This window comes from Microchirus variegatus (genome assembly GCF_963457635.1).
Source record: "Microchirus variegatus genome assembly, chromosome: 2".
Classification (NCBI taxonomy): domain Eukaryota; kingdom Metazoa; phylum Chordata; class Actinopteri; order Pleuronectiformes; family Soleidae; genus Microchirus; species Microchirus variegatus.
The window spans coordinates 18609469-18629946 of NC_139803.1; the positions used below are offsets into that span (position 1 = coordinate 18609469).

Here is a 20478-nt window from a genome sequence, read left to right on the forward strand (position 1 = left end):
ATAAGGGTTCCTCACGACATTGTTTTGAAATTACTTTGCGCGAACATGGAGGACTTTGACAGCGGAGAGATTTCTGAAGGCAGTGATTTTGAGTTGTTTCGTCTTCGATGACGTCATCGTTGATCATTTCGAACGCACTGAACAAATCGTCCAGGATTTACGGTTAAGACATAATTATGTTTGAAGACGAGGTCGGCGATAATGACGATAAATACCACCGTCATCGATGAAGTGTTTACAACCGCGCACCAGGGGTGACAGTGAATTCACCTGCAGATGCCACAGCGCTGTAAGCATCATCACCGTCACATGTGAAGCAGACTGTTACAGTCATTACATGCTGTTCTTGTTCTTCACAGTCCATCAGGCCTAAATCAAGGCACTGACACAATTTGATATTACTTTATTTTCTTACTATTTTTTAATTGAAAATAGTTATTCACTTTTACATTTTTTGTATATAAATAAACTAAATTTCACAGGAAAGCCACAGGTGTAAGCTCTCAAATACTTTGCTACAGATATCTGCTACAGAGGCTGAGAAATCAGTCATTTAGTAGCCATTGAAGCTCAGGTTTTAGAGACATTTTTTCCAGGTGCTTCAGGCCTTAATGGGTTAAAAGGTGCTGAGGAGTTTCCCAACCCCAAGAAAACTTCTATACTTAATATTTTATTTATAATGCAAGTTATTTACAATGCAATGTATCATTTTTTAAAGTTATTTACAGTATGTTATTTTTTCTATACATTTATATTGTCTTATAATGTGAGTTCTTTACAATGTAATGTTTAAATTTTACTAAGTTTGTATAGGTTTTTGTTCAAGTTATTTACAGTATTTTATTGTTCTTTACATTTATATTTTCACATACTTTATTTATCTCTCCATTCCTACAACAATATAAACATTTTTGTTTGTACACTGGCATATTTACGAATGGTAATTAATTTGATTAAAAATGTTCATCTTTTGACAGCCCTAACATAAATATAAAACATTGACCATTTATTGGTTACTTGAGTTCGAAACTGCAGAAGCTTCTTGTATGGAAGTTGAAAAGTCTTAAGGTGAGTCCATTTGCCTACACTATATCTCCACTAAGATGCAATGACCTGGACAACTGAGAACCTTCACAAACAGATGTGATGTGGACAGGATTGGTTGATATGACAAAAATGCTCAACTTAAAATCTGGTAATAAATGTGGGAAATGTTAGATAATTAAAGCCAGTTTCTGCTGCGAATCTGAGGTAAAACATTCAGAGTATCTTTATTTAATTAATTATTATTATTTTTTTAATCTCAATGTGTGTTTGCTAACATGATATCAATATACAGCCCATTGCACTTCCGTTATAGCTCTTAGACCCACAAGCTACATTATGTCATGGTTAATTCTTGGTAATTCATGGATTTGGATTAGATTTACCAAGCGCTAGCTTTACCACTGTTTTACCTTTAAGTTATCACAGTGGTCATTTACATTGCACTGCCCATTGCTAATGCTAATGTTATGCTAATGCTACAATTATCCTCCTGTAGCACCTTTAGTCCTAACTTGGAAAATCAATCTCTCTAGGTTCGGTAGGAGTTGGGTAACTGACTCAAGAAGAGGAGTGGTTTGAACAGGTGATATTTTAATATCAATGAGAAACAAAATAAAATAATATCCACAGCTGGGTTGTGCACTGTTACCCAAAATAAGGCACCGAAATAACAAAATACCAAAAAAAAAGAAGAAAAGATGAGTCCAGGGACACTGAGCTCTCCTGCTCAGCACAGAAAAAAACAACAACAGAGTGCATAGTTGTAAGAAACTTAATCTGATACTGTCTCTTTATCTCATGAGATCTCACCATTTTCTCAGTTCAACCATGAAAAATATATCACCAAAAATCAAGGAAATACATTAAAACTCAATAAATGAATTATTATGAATTAAAACCATTAGTTCTAACCATACATGTAATCAACTGCTCGTGAATTATATCAAAAACAGTATTTATTTTAACAGACACATAGTTTAAGCATCTTCTTAAACTCTAGTTACAGTTTTGATACACAAAAGTGCAATTTCTTACCCCAAAAAATGAAATATACTACACCTAGAATGGTGCTGTTACCATTTGCTGTGGCTAGTAACACAAATAAGCAGTTTGAACTGCAAAAAAAATTAATAACCTGCATCTTCTCATTATAGAACCACATGGAACTTCGATTTAGCTTAGCAATTAGCAAAACTAATCATAAACAATGGACTGAATAGCAATCATCGCTAGCGGTTAGCATGTCGCAGTTGCTAGTAGCATTAGCATTTCAAGCTGGAGGTCTTTCTTTTACAAACAATAAACTACGGTAGAAAACGCTCAAAAGTTACAGAGAAACATTGAAATGCATCATATGGTTTATTCTAAGCAACTTAAACCAAGTTAATGACACAATAAATATTTTTTTCCTGTTTGAACGGCTACCAAACTGGAAGCTAACTCACCGGAGCCTTGAGCATTTTACTCTCACATGGGTTTTTTTCTCTCTCCTCGGTTCACGGCTTATCGGGTTGAAGCTGGATTCGCCCGTGACTACCGGGTCTGCTTGCGGACGTCTCTTCCGTTATCCGCAGCTTTCTGCTACACTTTGCTTCGTGTCTGCTTTGTTTTTGCTACCGACTCACTTGGTCTGGTGTCTGCTCTGCTGCTGTCTGTCTCGTATCTTGAGAGAAAACGGCGTCTGCTCTCAGGTGCAGACTTCACGCGATACCTGATCTAGGTTCACGGAGAATACAAACACTAACAAGAGAACACTGCCATCTACTGGGGGTTTACTATAACTGTCTAAATGACAAATATAGGGTTAGTAACCCCTGATTTTCCATGCTGGTTACACTCCCAATGGCAACAATGCTTTTGTAAATGTTCAGTGACTCCCTGGAGTAAGATGAAGGGAAGTCGATCAGGAAGTTGATGATGTGAGGACACTGTAGGTCTGTCTGGAATAATATCCTCCCTGGCTGTTTAACAAACTTCTAAAAAGCATGCCAGGTGAGATATCGGTAGATCTTCGTGGATTTAAAGTGACAGTGAACTCTGTCAGGTTGAATCCAGCACAGCTAAGTTTTGCTGCGTCTTAGGCTACCGTGAAGGCAGATCATAGAAACTCAGTCACATGACATGTCTATACTTAAGGTTTTCTAAATTGTTTTCTAAAAGTATTGTTGTATAGTGCTGCTGACACATATAGTCACCCCTAATGTACTGTGTGCACCACCTGCTCATAGAACCAGCTTGAGATACGGACTACTTGAATATAGGTGACTCATTTGTTGAAGGTATAATAGCGTATAACATTTAGGAGGGTTTGATGGCAAAAATTTAATTTAGTTTTGAGGTGGAGCCTACTTCACAAATGAAGAGGAAATGATGGCTGTCTTACATGACTATGACAAATGTGTTTAACAAACGAAATAAATACCACTGTAAAATATCAGTATCCACTGGAGTCTAATAAGGTGATGGACAACAACACTAACATCCTTTCTGGTATGTGAAGGCCACCATAGTTCCCTGATGCATTTAGGAACAGGAGGGGTGAGCGGAGGACTTCTCCATTTGTTACAATCTGCAGGGTCACCATGAGATGTCAATAATGATTACACATTGGACCTTTAAGTAGCTAAAATCTCGTGCCCCCACTGGCAGTCCTGTTTTCATTGTGAATGAGCATCCATGTCTTAAGCTGCTGTGGGCACATAGCAGTCAGTACTCACTATGTGTCAGAACCCCATAAAACAGAACTAAAAAGAACATTTGAGTCTCACTTTAAGAACTCTGCTACGTTCATTTCAACACATGTGACTTCAGATGTAGAGATGTAGACTGGTGTGTTAACGTTGACTCTAATTAAAAGTGTGGAAGATGCCTCTCAAAACTATCTGTCCAAAGATCCTTCCCTCTTGCTGACTTCAGTTCATTACCTCCTTTGTGGATGATGATGATGGGGTTTGGAACAACATGCACAGTCATTATCAGCAGAGGTAAAGCTCTCTTAAGTATTCAGACATCTTATATTTCCCATGTCAGTTCATTCCTTGGCTACAGTTTTGGAGCAGGTGGAAAAATCAATGGCCTGAGGCTGATGAGGAGTTAACCTGTGTCGTGGGGACATGTAACATTGTCCTGCATGAGACAGATCCCACTGTTTGTGTTTTTACTGCACCCGCGAGACATGGCGGCACACAGTGGTGCTTTTGATAGAGCAGGTTTCTATCGGACTGTCGTTTCACAGCAGATTGTTCCTTAGATCCTGTGAACCATCCTTGTCTATGCTGCATGGGTGAGCTGTGACCCCAGCAAGTGGTCCCACAGGCCAGAGTGAGTGCTACAGGGCTGGAAGCAGATGGCCCTCCTGATGCCACACTGACTCACAGATTGGCTTTAATTGCCAAGGCCGATCGTTTGCCCAATGAGTGTGTGAAGACCGGGCACTCCATGAGACACAGGCCTTAAAATAGGGCCTGACGAGGTGCATCGTGATGTCATATGCTTGAACGACCTAGTACAGACTGTCTTTCTCTCTCTCTCACACACACACACACACACACACACTTACATATCAAAATTGACAAGATCAAAGACTCAAAAACTCTTCAAGGCTGCTTACAAAGGCAAAAAGTCTGTACCAGGGTCTCCCTCTCTCTCTTGCTCTCACTCTCATTCTACTTTCCAGTCTGCCTCACTGTCTCCACAGCAATGCTGAGGCACACAGACACACAAACACACACCTCCCCAGGCCATGACTTCGTTCCCAGTGACAGCCGTGAGTGTGCAGCTCTGACGTCAGTCGACAGCACTGTATGTCAAGTCCTGTCTACTCCTCTATGGGCAGTCGTAGAGGGAGTTGGTTTCCAGGTCTGCTCCAATCTCCACTGGAGCTGCAGTCGGTGGCATCGCCGGAAAAATTGTTCATTGTTGCGTTCGCAGTTACATACATGACAGATGAGCCATGACAGTTGGCATCTATGATGTGAAAAAAAGAAGAAAAAATGTCTGGTTTTTAATTGTCCAGTGTGCATAATCTAGGCAAAATTCATGTAATTTGGAAGAAATTTGAAAACAAAATAATTGTTTTTTTCATCCCAGTATGAACCTTTTGTTTCTATCAGGAGCAGCTCTATGGAGGTTGCCATTTTGGACCACAGTGTTTTTACAATAGCTCTCAATGGACAAACTAAACATGTTTTTGAAGGCTATGTAGGTTTTCCAACACACTTCACAGGAAAGAGTGAGATGCAGGATATTCAGCTGCAACACGAAACTTCACCAGTAAATCGCTCTAAATGTTAAACACTGTACCTTTAAGCCACCACTCAAATCTGTTTCATTGTGCATGTGCTTTGCTGATTGACTTCTGAAGTTTACTGTACTATTTTTACTGTACTTGAATGGGTGCACAGAAGCATGAGCGAATGCCACAGGTGTATGTCGATGTATGCACGTGTTCATCTGCACACTCACTGAACACAAGTCGCTTTACGTGCACAAGCATGTGTCCTTTCCTTGGACGTGAGCAAAAGTCAGCTCCTGCACTGTGACACAGGCAGCAACATCAGATGTCTATGTCTAGCTGGCTATATTTCCTAGAAGTGGGGAGAGAAGGCTCACCTCATTTGCCCGGGTCTTAACTCACCGTAGGACAGCAGACACATCCGCACACAGTGAAGCAGGCAAACAGTCTGCCAGGGAGACCCGCAGTCTAGGTTCCTGTGGTGGAGAAGATGAGCTGCTGTAAGAGGCAGAGTGGCAACACTAAAACTCATTATGTCTGGGCTGTTGAGCTGCTGGAGTAGAAGTGAAGCTCAAGCTGCCCTGCCTCGGACGTGTTGGCCACCTTGGGATGTTGCTGGAGACCAGAAAAGAGCACAGACATGGATGTAGGCAGAGCAGTTCAATAGGTGTCTCTGCAAGACCATGTTCTATGTCTACTGTCTGTTGTTTTGATGCCACCCACTGTTCAAGAGCTCCAAGCTCAGAGAGTCAGGTACTTGCTCCACTTCTTCCGAGCTGCACCCACCCTTTCCTTTATCCTTCCATCCTGCCGCCTGCTGACTGTACTAATAGCTCTCTGCTTTCTCTTGTCCTCTCTTCCCCTATAGTGCACTGACACATGCTAACATACAGTATATGCATTTATTCACAATTTTAGCACACAACCCTCTGCAAACCTCCACTGTCTGTGGAGAAACATTGCTTACAGCTCCAGTAATCAAGTGGAAGCCGATGTTACAGTGCTATTTTTGGGTCGTGCCACACTCTGCCCCTGGTATGTAGAGCAGTGCGAGATTGTGTAACGGCAGTGCATGGAGCTGACTTCAAGTGATTGGCTTGTGTGTGTGACAGTGTCGACAATAGTGGCCTTTTAATCATTATTTCACATATTTTATTTTTATTGTAAATTATATGCAAAAGTTGACTGATCCTATTACTATACACTTCATTTTGAGGAAACCTGAATTGACCCCCCCTTCATCCTTCATGTGTGCCCTGCACTACCACCCTCAGAACTCAGAGACGGCCATTAAAATGCATCAAAAATTAAAGCTGTTTACTTGGACACTAATGAAAGGAGGCCTAAGTAGTCTTCTTTAATTAGTATGATTGGCTCCATTGGGACCACACAGGCAGGGCCATAACAGTTGATTCACTCTCAAGCTCACAGGACCTTTTCATACTCTCCAAGTGTCAGAAGCGATGTCAGAGGGGACTGGACTGCAGAGACATGTTTGCCTTTACTGATCCCAGGTTGGAAAGGAGCACTGCAGTTAAATGCACTGAAGCAGACCATTACATAAGCACCACTGCAAGGTCAGACATCTGTGTCCTCCCTATCTCTGTCTCTATTTAAGTCACCATTATAAACTGCCTTGGTTTGAAGGTTGTGAAGCAAGACTGTTTTCTCATTCACAAACTACACAGTTTCCACTACAACATTTTTTTTTTCTTCTAACCTGCCACATTTCACTTCTCTTTTCAATTTTGTTTTCGTTTATTTTCTCTTTTCCTTCTTCAAAGGGATAGTTTTTTACTCTTCTGCACCAAAGTCTATAGATAAAATCAATGCTATTTTCTTACAGTGACACAGGAGCTGCTGGTCTCTTGTGGCCTCATTTGGTAGGTTTTTGTGGTAAATCTTAGCAAAGAATTTCGAACACACAAGTCACAGAATAACAAATAACAACTTACTGATGGAGGCAGCAGTGGATCAATGACTTCTGTGTTGAATGTTTTCTTTCAGAGCAAATTTCAAGCTGCTTCAGCCTTCAAAAAAACCTGAACTATCTCTTTATCTGCTGTACATACGTGTGTTGGAGTGAGAGTTATACTGGGGTTAGTGTGGAGGCGTAGTGTAAGGAGCAGCTTCCATTTTCCCCAGCTGCATGGGAAGTAGCACAAAGAGGAGGTTAAAAGTGTGGCTACACTTCAAAGGAGTGGAGTTTGTCCTCTTTGATGCTTTGCTGCTGTGCACTTAAGCTACAAAGAAATGGTGCTTTTGTCATTGAGAACTGAGAAAGTAAGAGACACTGAGCTATTTCTGAGCTCAGGGTTTCACAACATCACAGTTGCTCGCACACAGAGTACGTATCCGCATATATGATGTGTGCCGGCTGGAGTTGTGTCTTTTACCTGGAAGGTTGTGGGTTTGATTCCCAGCTCTGGTAGTATACATGCTGATGTGGCAAGACACTTAACCCTACATTCCTGCACATAGATGCACTGTTTGTGAGTGAATGGGTAGAAATGTGTGAAGAAGCTTTAAGTCAAAATGCTGGTAGCCATGTCTTTGGGACAATACATTTTCAAAAATTGTGCAAGTTCAAGTTTCTAAGCAGCCACTACAGCCTTCAAAACACAGTACTGTGGGTCGTAAAACCATAAACTTTGTATTGGAATTAGGGTTGTTTGATCGATGTGAATCGATTCCTCGTTAGGGTGTGGTGATATCACATTCCAGTGCTTTTGTTGTTTTTTCAGTAGTTACGTCTGAGTTGATGACATGATGCCAGCACCCCGAACATATACATATATATGATTAACACTATTCGGATATATGAATGTATATATGATGACACAAAATTAAAAAATGATCAAATATGTGTCGTCCCACACCCGATCACCAGTGGGCCCCAAGCAGCCGCTGAGTTTGCTTATGCCTCCGGTTGGCTCTGGTTAGCTTAGTATTGTTGTTTTAAAATGCTGGTGTGCTTGAATAATGTGTGAATGACACAGCTTTGTGGATGAAATATTGACTGTGATGTTCTACTGTTTGTTCACAAAAATATCTACTCAACCAATCCCATGGCAACTTAATGCATTTAAGGAACCCTAACCCTTACAGTGAATGGTCCTGAAAAGGGAACATATACAGTGAGCAGCAGTTCTCTGAGAGAAAATGTCCTGTTGATGCCAGAGGTCAGAGCAAAATGACAAAACTGGTTCAAGATGAGAAAGAGAGACAACAATAACTCAAACTCTCATGAAATCCAAGTGGCAACTAGAGGAATATGAACTACCATTTTGAAGCTTGAAGTTTGCGATTTGGCTCATGCCGTGCTGAGATTTTGATCCTGGAAATTCACAGATGCCACCTGCAGCCTGGCTCCTATTGGACAATGCCTGATGTCAGTCACACTGGTGTTCACTCACATGTGCTGTGCTTTATCGTCTACTTTCCTCTAAATGGGAACATCATTTGCAAAACTGACACCGTGCTCTGTTGAAGAAGAGCTGAGACTAGTGATTAAGACCATTAACTCCTCAGGAAAATGTTTACTGACATTATAAATCAAGTGAGAAGTAGAAGCTCATTCTGCAATAGACTTCCATTCAAACAGAGTTCTTTTGGCAACCAACAGAGTTGCCCTCTGGTGCCTAGTCAGTATATAGTTACTTTCTGATTAGCTTCAACAGACAAACTGGAAGAGAGTGTCCAATAATATATAGAAGACCATCTCTGAATGCACATGATGTCAAATCTGGACTTCTGTCCAGCCAGTTAAAGGTCTAATGGTCACAGTAGATCAGATTTAATTTAATGTGTCAAATTAATAACACTTGTATATGTTTTCAGTCATTCTTCAAACTCTGTACATAGCTGTTGCCTCCACCTGTCTAGACATAAAACAAATCACTTCCTGCATGCAGCATGGCAATGACACTGTGCGCCACAAAATCTAGACACCACTATACTGACAAATACAGAGACAGTCATTGTTGGAGCCTAATAGTTGGATAGTAGGTGATAGTTTGGCAAACTAAAGCTCCACTTTGTTATTTAGCTTTGGCTTTTTAATGTCAATGTCTTTGGTGCAAAATTAGTATAAAAAACAGGCTCCCTCATGTAGCTCAGAGGTGTACTGCAGATATAAATAAATAGAAGGCTGGAACATATTAAAGTTGATGTGTTTGTTTTTTTGTTTGTTTGTTTTCTTGAATTTTTTCAAGAATTGAAATACAGTGTGATGTCCTGTCATTCACCTCTGGCTTGAGTCAATCTCCTGCACCTCTATTGCAACTATTGCATGTTTCATGTGATTACTCCTGTCTGTTCATACCTGACGCAGACTGTTCTTCTGTTGCTAATCTGTGATGACATCATCTGGGTTGTTTGTTGAAACTTTGCAGCATTTCCTGCAAGGACATGAACGTCATTGTTCAACTATTTTTACAGACTCAACAGTGCTCCTCAGTAATATTAAAATAATGTCTAAAATCAGTGTCCCTTTAAGAGTGTCATTTTAAGGGGGCCTGCCTTTGCCCATAAGCTACTTCAAGTTTAAATGAACTGTATAATAATTAAGTTAATATGCTAAGTGCCAGGTTGCAGTAAAGGCTATAAAGCAATGTATTTAAATGTTGATAGGGATACATTTATGCAGTACTTGAGCTGTTACAAGGTGTGTGGCTTTTACCTATTTGCTTTTTAGTTTTATTTCACCTGTACTCACGCCTCAGTTTACAATGTGCTTGAAATCAGATTGTCTGAGTGACCTTTGTGATGCAGCAGCAGAATCTAAACACTGGAAGTAGCCAGAGCGAGAATAATGTCAATGATTGACAAGCAACTCTGCTCTGTTAATCAAGTTATGCTAACTCTGATTAGGACCTTAATGTAAGTAAGATAACCTGGTTAAGGTGTTTACATGAGTTGCAATAACAAGTGTATTGCATTAGTGTGGTTATAATTGAATTATTGGTGTGCGTGTCAATGCTTTCTCTCTCTGTCGCTCTCTCTCTGGCTCATTCCCAGACACCAGTCTGTGTTCTTCATGTGAAGGGAAATCTCAGTGTGTGTACTGTAGGTCTCTGCTGATCAGAGGAGAGGTGAGACATGAGCATGTGTGCAGCAGTTCATATGAAAGCCACCTGGCTCTCTCTCTCTCTCCAGCTCTGTGATTTATGCCTTTGATAAGAGCAACCCAGAGATGCTTTCAACAACAAAGTCGTGCTGAAGGATGCCAACAATGGGACACTTGTCAATCTGGAGATGAAAAGATGTCTTGCTAGGTGGCCGTCTCCGTTATGACTTTGATATAGTGTATATTATTTTCTTTGTTTATTTGTCTCCATACGTTTCTTTATGTTTTGTGAAAGGTTATTGATGAAGCGTAATGTGAAGTGGTTTCCCGTCCCTCCCCTCCTCCTGAGAGAAGGCAGCCTCGCTGCCTCTACTGTGACTTATCAACAGATTTATTTCCGCTGGCTTGTCCTTCTCACTGACATACAGTGACTGAAATAACATGCACTTCCTGTGTGATTTGTTGCATATTCTTTGTCACATTTTTACATTAAATTTATCACAGTTGTTAACCTGTTCATCCCTGAGAGTGCGGGCTATAAACAACAACGTTAGAACACAAATGTTTAATATCAATAACAAGTATTGTCGTACAAAATCTGACTGTGGGCGGGACTTTGGACATACTTGATGTAATCTCCACACAGAAAAAAATAGAACTGGCGACCTTCTTGCTGTTAGGCAACAGTGCTAGCCACTACTCCTCTGCAAGCTCACTCAGCAATAATATAAATCCATCTATCTTCGTTTCTTCATATAACAAAGAAATACTAAAAATGAATAACTTTCCTTTAGTCCCTCTTTTAATTGATCCAAATGAAAGTTTCAATGAAAAAAACACAGCCAGAAGCACTTCATTCTATAGTATTGTGTTGGAAATTGTGTTCATTGGAAATTAAATAGAAATGCCATCTGGTAGTATTATCAGTTATCACTGCTTTTTTAAAGAGTCTATGTATTTTTAACGTAAATCTTTTATGATATTATTGCTGGACATAATGTACATTATGTCCATCATTGGCTACTGAAAATGAAGTATTAACACAGTCCTAAGCTCTATTAGTTTTTAATTTTCATGGTGATGTATAAATGTGTTCATATTTGATCCATATGGCCTCCACAGTAGCAGCTGTCCCTGGGCTCCCCCTTTGCATTAGACACTTGACAGTCGTCTTATAGCAGAAATAAGTAGAGTGCTCTGTGACTGATGGAACTGCTTTGTCAGTGACAAGGGAGCTGCTGCTGCTGGCAGTTTTGGGCCAAAGAACAGTGCAGATTAAATTAACATCAGTCAAGCTGTTGCCAGTCTGTTAGGACATAAATAGGACCTTATTGATGCACAATGCACAAACTTTTCATTGTGAGGTTTTCTGGGCAGCAGTAAGGGATATAAGGTAAAATAGTAATAGAAAGGTGAGTTTGTGGCATAGAAAGGCAATGGTCCAAAAAAAAAGGATCTGCAGGAATCTATAAGAAAAGGTGCACTGGGAGAAAATTAGTGTGTCGATCAAATTAAAGTCAAGTGCACAACAAAGTCCAACTTTTTGGGGGGAAAAAACAACTGTTCAGTCACAATAGGTGATATGATCTTAAAATTATATGATTGTATTATATTGTATTATATGATGATCCACTTGGTTTCGATTACTGGCTCAGCTACGGTCTACATTCTGTTGTATCCTTGACATTTAACCCTGACGGCTGTGCCGCCAGCGCGTGAATGGAAGATGAAAGATTTGTGATAGAACAATGCGCTGCACATAGATGCGCTGAATGAATGGGTGAATGGCAAAACTGTATAGTGTACAGCAGCTTTGAGTGGTCATCAAGACTAGAAAACCGCTATATAAATTCAGACCATTTACCATTGCAATATTTATTCTGAACCAGGTAAGAGGGGCACTGCACCCTCGTGCCTCTGATGTGTGCCCTCTTACCAAAATACTAAGATGCTACTCGTTACACTTTTTAAGCCTGTTATTCACTGTTCATAAGGTTTTTACCTCATTAATTTACACTTTTATCAAGGACGGACGTAATTTCTTAAAAAGACCTTAAAGTGTTGTGTTCTTGTTTAAACTTACTCTCACCTTTCCAGTCGATACAAGGAAAAACAATCATTGTCCCCTTTTTACCTCAAATGTTCAAAAGCTCTGCTCCACAGAAGCGCTTATACTCTTTTTTTTCTTTGTAGAAAAAACCCTACATTGTGTTGCTCCTTTTTAATGAATAGTACATATATTAACCCCAGACCAAAGTCGTATCTGTTTGTGGTGCCATTCGGAATATTTTTTTTGATGAAATTGTAAAGTTCACATGGTGAGAATGTGGTTTTGTCGTTTGCTTGGGGGGAGCAGATGAACTGCCTGTACAAATGTGTGACAGACCACATTGTTCTTTATTGGTATTAATCTCTTTCCTGTGTGCACTCCTAAAGGAGGCATAGTTCTTGTGCCGCTTGAACGTGCAGAGAGAAAGCTGAGGACAGTTCCCCAGAGTCCGGACACCAAGGCCCCCAGGCCTGCATAGCTCATAAACAGATGTGTCCTTGTCCCCAGCCAAGCGCAGCCACTCAAGTGGCAAAGCAGGGGCCCAATAATTGTGAAGAATTGAAAGCTAAATATTGGCTTTATCTCCCCAGTAATAAAAGGGCCATGAAATTGATTTAATGCTGCAGCGCTTCTCTTGGGTGGCTTCTTACAGCGTGAGCACAAAACAATGAGCAGCAGCCATCTATTAATTAACCCACCTAATCCTGCAAAGTTAATCTCTCACCACAACTTTGCCTGCAACTAACTTCCAAGCCAGTGGGTCTACTGGGGGGTGTCATGACAATGGCAGCGAGGGGAAGATGGATTCAGGACTTAGGAAAAGACGGAGAGATGTTGGGGGGGTTGGAGAGAAACACTGTTCCACTCTGCAAACATGGGGACATTTAAAGAGGAAAAGCAAGGGTGCATGACCATCATTAGCATAGTATCAGAGTTGTTTTGTGTTTGGGGGTTTTCTGTGGAAAGAGGGCAGAGAATCTGTTAGAATCAGCTCATGGTCTTGTGAAGCTGCGGTGTAGTATCAGGGGATGTGCACATGAAATCAAGTCTGGATCAGGCCAGTAAAGGTTTTAATCGTGTTTTTATCCACATGGAAGCATCTTTTGAAGAGTGGCAAAATCTCAAAACGCCACCCTTGCATTTTCTTGTCCACAACCAATACACTATCTTGAGAAAACAACGGTGTCATATTGCTCCACCTCTCTCTTGCGCTTGCATTTGCTGCCGCTTATATTCATCACTGTCATCTTCATCTTTTTGTGTTTTAAAATTGTTTGATCTGTTTGTTTTATGATGACATATTCCTTAGTCCTGGTTTTCTTCATTCCGTCTCTGTTTTTGTGGTTGTGGTTGTTTTTTATTTTATATATATATATATATATATATAAGTTTGTGCACAGTGCACATGCCATTATGGTCATGCTCAATATCTTCTTCTCAGGTATTGGTGTAGTTCTATAGTAGCACTACAGCACCACGTACAGGCCTGGTATATGTACTACAGTGTTTAGGGTTGTGTTATTTTGGGGGGAAGATTTTTTCTGAAAGGATGCCATGTTTACTGAGAGCATTTTTTGAAAACATCAAAGATGTTTATGTTTATGATTGTGTTTCATTATGTATAGGGCTTAAGTGTGGCTGATTGTAGTTCCCTCTTTGTTTTTTTGGACATTCGTATTTTCCCCCTGCCACCACTGTCGCTGCCTCAGTCCCTTATTCTCTTCTGAGTTAGTTGTGAGATGGGGGAATGGTGTTTTTTTTCCTCTTCTTCACCTGCCTGTTCATCGCAGCATGGTGGCACCTCGCACCCAATACGCACAGTTTGTGGTCATATTGTGTTGACTGAGTTGTGAATTACCTCCTTCTCAGCGAGCTGATGAAAAGCCATCCTTTTCTATTCTCTTTAGCTCGTCTGACACACACACACACACACACACACAGAAAGAGAGAAAGAGAGAGTCTTGTGTGAGCCTTCCTTCATAGAATAGAAGGTGGGCTTGGAAAATATGTCACCCGCTGGTGCTCCTCTCACCTCCACAGCATTCAAAGAAAAATCCTCTAAGGTGTCCTGTGCCATTTTGTTACATCTAAACCACAGTCTATGAAATATGGTCGAGAAACTCACAATTAGACAAAAAAGTGAAAAGAAAAATTCCAGTTTTGTAGAGGTTTTTTTTTCTTTTCTTTTCTTTTTGCTATAGTGAGGAAAGCATTTCCTGTGGAGATAATTTCAGGTGGCTGATTAGGCAAAGAGGCTGTTGAGCCCAGAGTGAGGAATCTCATCATCACCACTAATGACATGCCGTTCCTGTGCTGAGAGAAGAGCCCGGGCCCTGGGCATGGATTCGCCTCTGTCAGCCACCTCTAACTACTTTGTTCATTAAGGCCAACAGTGTAATTACAATTCACAGATACTGCATTGGCTTAATTACAGACTGATTATTAGGCTGATATTTGTTGGTATAATCAGACCCCAAAGAAGTGGATTTATATTTGCATGTTATTAAGATCTTTATTGGATAGGTTTATGAATAAATGTGTATATGTTTATGTATTATACGCTGGTAAATCTGGAGGCTTAGAAAAATCTCAGCATTAGGGGATTGTAAATGTTTACATAAGACTAAAAGAACATGAGAGACTGATCAGATTGAAATCTGATCAGTCTGACTGACAAATCATCAAACAGATGTCTCCATCTGATTGTGATTTTCTTTTTCCTACTTCCTACTATACTTATTGCAGCTGCATAGATGAATATGAAAATGTGGAATACTTTGCCTTCTTTCATTACCGTGGATGATTCTGATTCCATAGAAAGTCAGAGTAATTGGGAGCACTCCTGAATAAATGCAGGGATGGTCTCCAGAGGAATGGCCATTATGTCCATGTCTGTGCTGCTCACAAGTGGCTGTAATCTTTCATCCAAAGAATGTGACATAAACAGCCCCCAGAGCCAAATTCTCTCACTAATGTAATCAGGGACTTTGTGAATTGCAAACACACCCAAAGTCAGTTTACAAATGCAAATTAGCTCCGTCTCCATCCAACAGAAAGCTATGATGAAAAAAAAATAATTAGCTGTACATATCAAACTCAATATTATCACATGTCCATCAATGTTTTTTTCTTACATCAATTTGATATTTGTCAGTGTTGGACCTGTAATGGGTGATTCATTTTAGCAAAAATTAATCATTTTCAAGTGGAAATTGTGATGTGAAACAATTAACAGATTGCAAAGGCTATCATTTATTGCAAATTGTGCCGTAAGTGAATGACATGACTATTTCAATGAAATGATTGTTTAAAACAAGGTCAAATTATTATTTTTTTTATTACTAATTGTGCACAGTCACAGCTGTTGTGGCATTTGCTCTATTTTAGATAGTTTAATGTTCTGTTCCAAGTAAAAAGGTGTAATTCACATATGCTGGATGGATACCTTGTAAGGTAACTAACATTTAACTCTTATTTTATTCAGGTTAATGAAATTATTAATTAATATATTATTCAACTGTCTAATGACTGACAGTTACAATATACATTAAAAGCTTTAAGTAACGTAAATGTTTATTTAGTTTACTACTAAATAATCTTTACCCAAGCTTTACCTTGATTAATGCTCCTTGTAGTCCTTATTTTAATGACTTCATACATGTATGGGAGTACTATAAGTAGGCATTTATTAACCATTATTACCCTTTATTAAAGTGGCTTCATAACCCATATAAATTAATATCTGAATAACTTAACTTTAGTTAAAACATTCATTAACGGTAATTTAATGTACACTTATTGTAAAGTGTACAACATTTGTATTCTTAAATTAGTTTGTGTGTGTGTCTTTGAATCGAGTTTTAAATGTATTAACACAGTGAATGTTCAGCACACACTTTACTTGGAAATGATATTCAAAATCAAAGTGAAAAAGCAAGGTCACACTGACATTTACATGAACATATGTTACTGTATCTGTTTGTTTGCCGAGTTAACAATTACTTGAGTATTTTATTTCACCTGTATTCAAACACAGGGTTGGTTAAGATTGCTTTAAACGTTCATTTCAGTTCACAGATATTTTTTTTACACATCAGTACTTTTCCTTCCCGGTATCCATGGAGTTGCTCCTGGCTCTCTCTGCTGTTCTGTATGGATCAGTGGGTCTGCAGGGTTTTGAATATCACAGTGGGTTCTGTAATAGATGTTGCCCTGACATGAGCCCTCCCTGTCTCTGACAGCTATAGTTTTATCCCATAGCTCAGCACGGCTCTCAACATTCTTCTGTAGCTCTGGGGCGTACTCATCCAAGTGCAGGAAGTGATGTATGTGTGTGTATGTGTGTGTATATGTGCCTGCAGGCTTTCCAGCGACAGCATATGGACCGGTGGCAGCGGCGGCAGTAGCAGCAGCGCGTGGCTCAGGTAGGGGGGCCCGTGGAAGAGGCGGCTACTTGGCGTACCCACAGAGCACAGGGCCAGGTAAACGCTCTGTCCATGTTCTGTGTGGCTGCTGCTCTCTCCAACTTCTCCTGCTCTGCTTCTTCCCCCATAGACTTAGATCCCCAAACCTCCACACATTCATTCGGCAACATTTATACTTGAGTCTGACAGCACTGTGTACACCTGCAGTCTATCATGCCTAAGATTGCTGAATTATTGCCAATTGTATCATTATATGTCTTTTTAATGCCACATTTAAGAGCTAGTTCAGTTTTTAAGTGTGGTTACTGACACATAGTGCTGACTGTGATTCAGCTTGAAATACCACTAGTGGGGATTCAAGGAAAAACAGGTTTTTAGCTATTTAAAGCATCACATTGTAGCAGTTCAACCTTCAAATAATGTATTCAAGATTATGTTGATGTTATATCAACTTACAACAGGATGAATGTCATCTCTGTCCAAGCCTTAGCAGGTCCTCATCACTATGGAACTTCATGTTTCGGGTCCGTGCCACAAAAAGAACTACAACATTCTACTTTACGGCATGTGTCACAGCCACCATCCCATCAATATATATAGTGTCAACTCTCATTCCTAAATCAAGTGGTTCAAACAACGTGAATAAAATGAGCAATAGGTTCTACAAGCTGCATTGAAGATGCAATCTCCACAAACTAAAGCACTAATGCTCTTTTGTCTTTTTTTTCGAGGGGGTTACTTTTCGTTTCTATTGAAAACTAAAACAATGTCATCATAGTTTGCGTAAAATTCAACAAATGCACCTTACCACGACATATACTTTACGACAGTTGTAACAAACGATGCCGTTCACCACTTTCTCTCACTTGTAAGACAGTCTTTTCCAAATTAAAATAAGTTTGTGTCACTTTCTAAACAGCTCACTCAACTGCACCAAACTTCATAGAGAAAATCATCAACTTTACATCACAGCTTACAGGAGTTATTGATCCACTGCTGCCTTCATCAGAAAGTTAATTACGTTAGATTTACCTCAATGACACAAACTTACCAAATGAGACAGTAGGCTAGCTGCTTCAGTGTCCCTGTGAGCTAAAAATGTAAAAATGCAGATTTTCATGATGGACCTTGTTGTGGAAAAGTCCAGGTTGACAAACTTCTATTTCCAATTAGAAAAAGCTATCAGTGTCAGTACTGTAGTACAACATACAAAAAAAGCTTAACTATGACTACAATATTCTCAAAGGATTTAATTCTACATCAATGTTTTGACCCATGTATCATCCCATGTCCACATAAATTAATCCTAAATATATATGTATAATGTTTTTCAGTCACACCTGGCTGAAAACAATGGCTTCTTTCACCTGTGGTCATCAAACAATGGTCCATGGTCCAAGGGCTCACAGGATCAAAGCAATGGTTTTAAATTAATTGATATGTTCATTGTCTTGTAGAACTAAACTTCAATTACAATCAAAGTACGTACAGTAATTATAACCAAGCAAATCAAATATTCATCAGTCTTACCACATGTGAAATGATTGTGCGTTTATATTATTTTTATATGGTTATATATAGTGTTCAGAGAACAGGATCCATATGTACACATCAGGAAAGCATTTCTGCGCCATCATGTGCATAAAAATACAGACCTTCAACGGCTCATCACTTATTTTAAATGTACTTTTGAGACTTTGGAGGCAGGAACAGTGATGAATGTCAGCTTTAACTGGTAAGCGCATCCTGCTGAAAGGCTAAGATTCCATTTCACTTCATTAATGACAACTGGCTACATTCAAAATGGCTATTTTACTCGTCACTTATTTATTTTTTGGACATTTAAATTTACATTATGAATATCTTGTGTAAATCTCGTGAAAAAGTTACATTTGAAATTGGAATATTTCCAATAAGAAATATAGTGCAGATATCATAATATATATTCGTTGATATCTGAAATTATGGACTGTGGTACGGCCATGGTGGAGTCTCTGGGATAGACTCGAGCCATATTAGTGGTGAGAATACAGTTTTAACTGTGAGATTAACTTGAGAGTTATAAAAAAACTTAACCAAAATAAATTTTTAAACATGGATATGGTTTAATTAAATGTAAAAATATGTATATTTAAAATAAATAAATAAAATCTGAACTTGCCTTATTGGAGTGTAGAGCGAGAGCTTGTGCTACAGCCAAACAAGGATCATGGTCAATGTGGTCAAAGTGACCAGTCTAAGACAGGTGGCGATTTCATCCACTACCTCTGCCTCCAGCTTCTTCAAAGTCACTTTACAAAGTAAGCAAGACCATATTTCTGCAGGCAGAACAGGAAATGCTGCCAGGATCGTTCAAAGTGTGGTGTGGCATATTTAGTCCAAGCTGACTGCGCAAACCATCTTAACGCTTGCCTACTGCTGCCTCATTTGATAAGTTTGTGTCACTTAGCTAAATCTGAATCAAGGATTTCAATTTGAAGTTAGAGTTGGCGACAGCGGTGGATCAACCACTCCTGTTTTTTGTGATGGAAAATCTCACATTTTTTCTTTTGATTTTGGTGTGGGAGTGAAGGGTTTACAAAACAAAAACAAACATCTATTTCCAGGAGGAAAGGTGACTGTCTAATGGCTAGTGGCAGCGAAAGCTGGCACATTTGATTAGGTGAGCAGCTAACATCAGTTTTTCCTTGTGTCTCCATTGGCAGGCATGACCCTAACCCTATAACCACTGAGAGTGAGCATCCATGTTTCAAGCTTGTTCTTTGTACATGGGTGGCACAGGGCATAGTCAGAACCAAGTGTCAGTAACTCATACAACAACACTTCAAAAGACCTCAATTATCCCTTCATGTAAGAAGGTTTTGAGAGTAAACTCCTGTTCTTACAATCTTTGGTAAACAAATAGACATAAACTAGAAGGTCAAAAGAGATGCATTTCACTCCAAAGTCAGTCCTGTTCTCCTCCTTTCTCTCTGTTTTTCCATACCCTAGATCCGGATGGTATCTAATCTATCACTGTCTTAAGTCTATGAGTAAATGCAAAACCGTTATATTAGAATGAAATACGTCTGTAGAGATCAACGAAAATAAAACACTCTAATAAAGCACGGTCACATACAGGTAAAAATCTGTCCCAGGATTTGTACCAAAATAAGAAACTAAAAAACTAGTGTCTATCTGTCTTGAACAGAGCATTGATTTACTTGAGGGCTTCATTTAGTCACCCTGCTTTTTACCCGCTTACAACTGTGCATCATTCGATAGGTGTCAATAATAGCTCCCCTGACTGAACACACAGCTCCAGGCTTTGGGGAAGTGTGTTTTTCCTAATCAGACAAACTATTTGACACATGAAGAAATGTGTTATCGTAACTCAGATGTTGTCTAGTCAGTCTCTCACAGATATTAAATCTAAAGCAGGGTTCTTCAATGCTGGTCCTGAGGACCCACTGCCCTTAGAGGTTTTCTTGCTCCAAAACACCCAATTCAAATGTTCAGCTCATTAACAAGCTCTTCAGAAGCCTGACAATTTGAATCAAGTGTGTTGGAGCAAGGGAACATTTAAACATGCAGGCCAGGATTGAAGAAACATGGTCTTAACATGCTGTTCAGTACCATGTGTTTGAGTGATACCTGAAGAAGCACACACCTGCAC

The 20478-nt window shown here is 39.6% G+C and overlaps 1 protein-coding gene across 7 annotated transcripts in view; it reads left to right on the forward strand.

Moving 5' to 3' along the window:
• The window catches only part of msi2b (musashi RNA-binding protein 2b), a 350443-nt gene that overhangs the window by 298985 nt on the left and 30980 nt on the right, over positions 1–20478 (forward strand). For 4 of the 7 annotated variants that reach the window (XM_083885953.1, XM_083885952.1, XM_083885951.1 and 1 more), the window contains exon 11: positions 16761–16880. The exons of 1 other annotated variant lie outside the window; for it this stretch is intronic. In XM_083885953.1, the coding sequence (XP_083742079.1) occupies positions 16761–16880 (120 nt within the window). The remainder of the gene's footprint in view (positions 1–16760; positions 16881–20478) is intronic. 2 more of the 7 variants (XM_083885956.1, XM_083885955.1) reach the window with 1 other exon arrangement.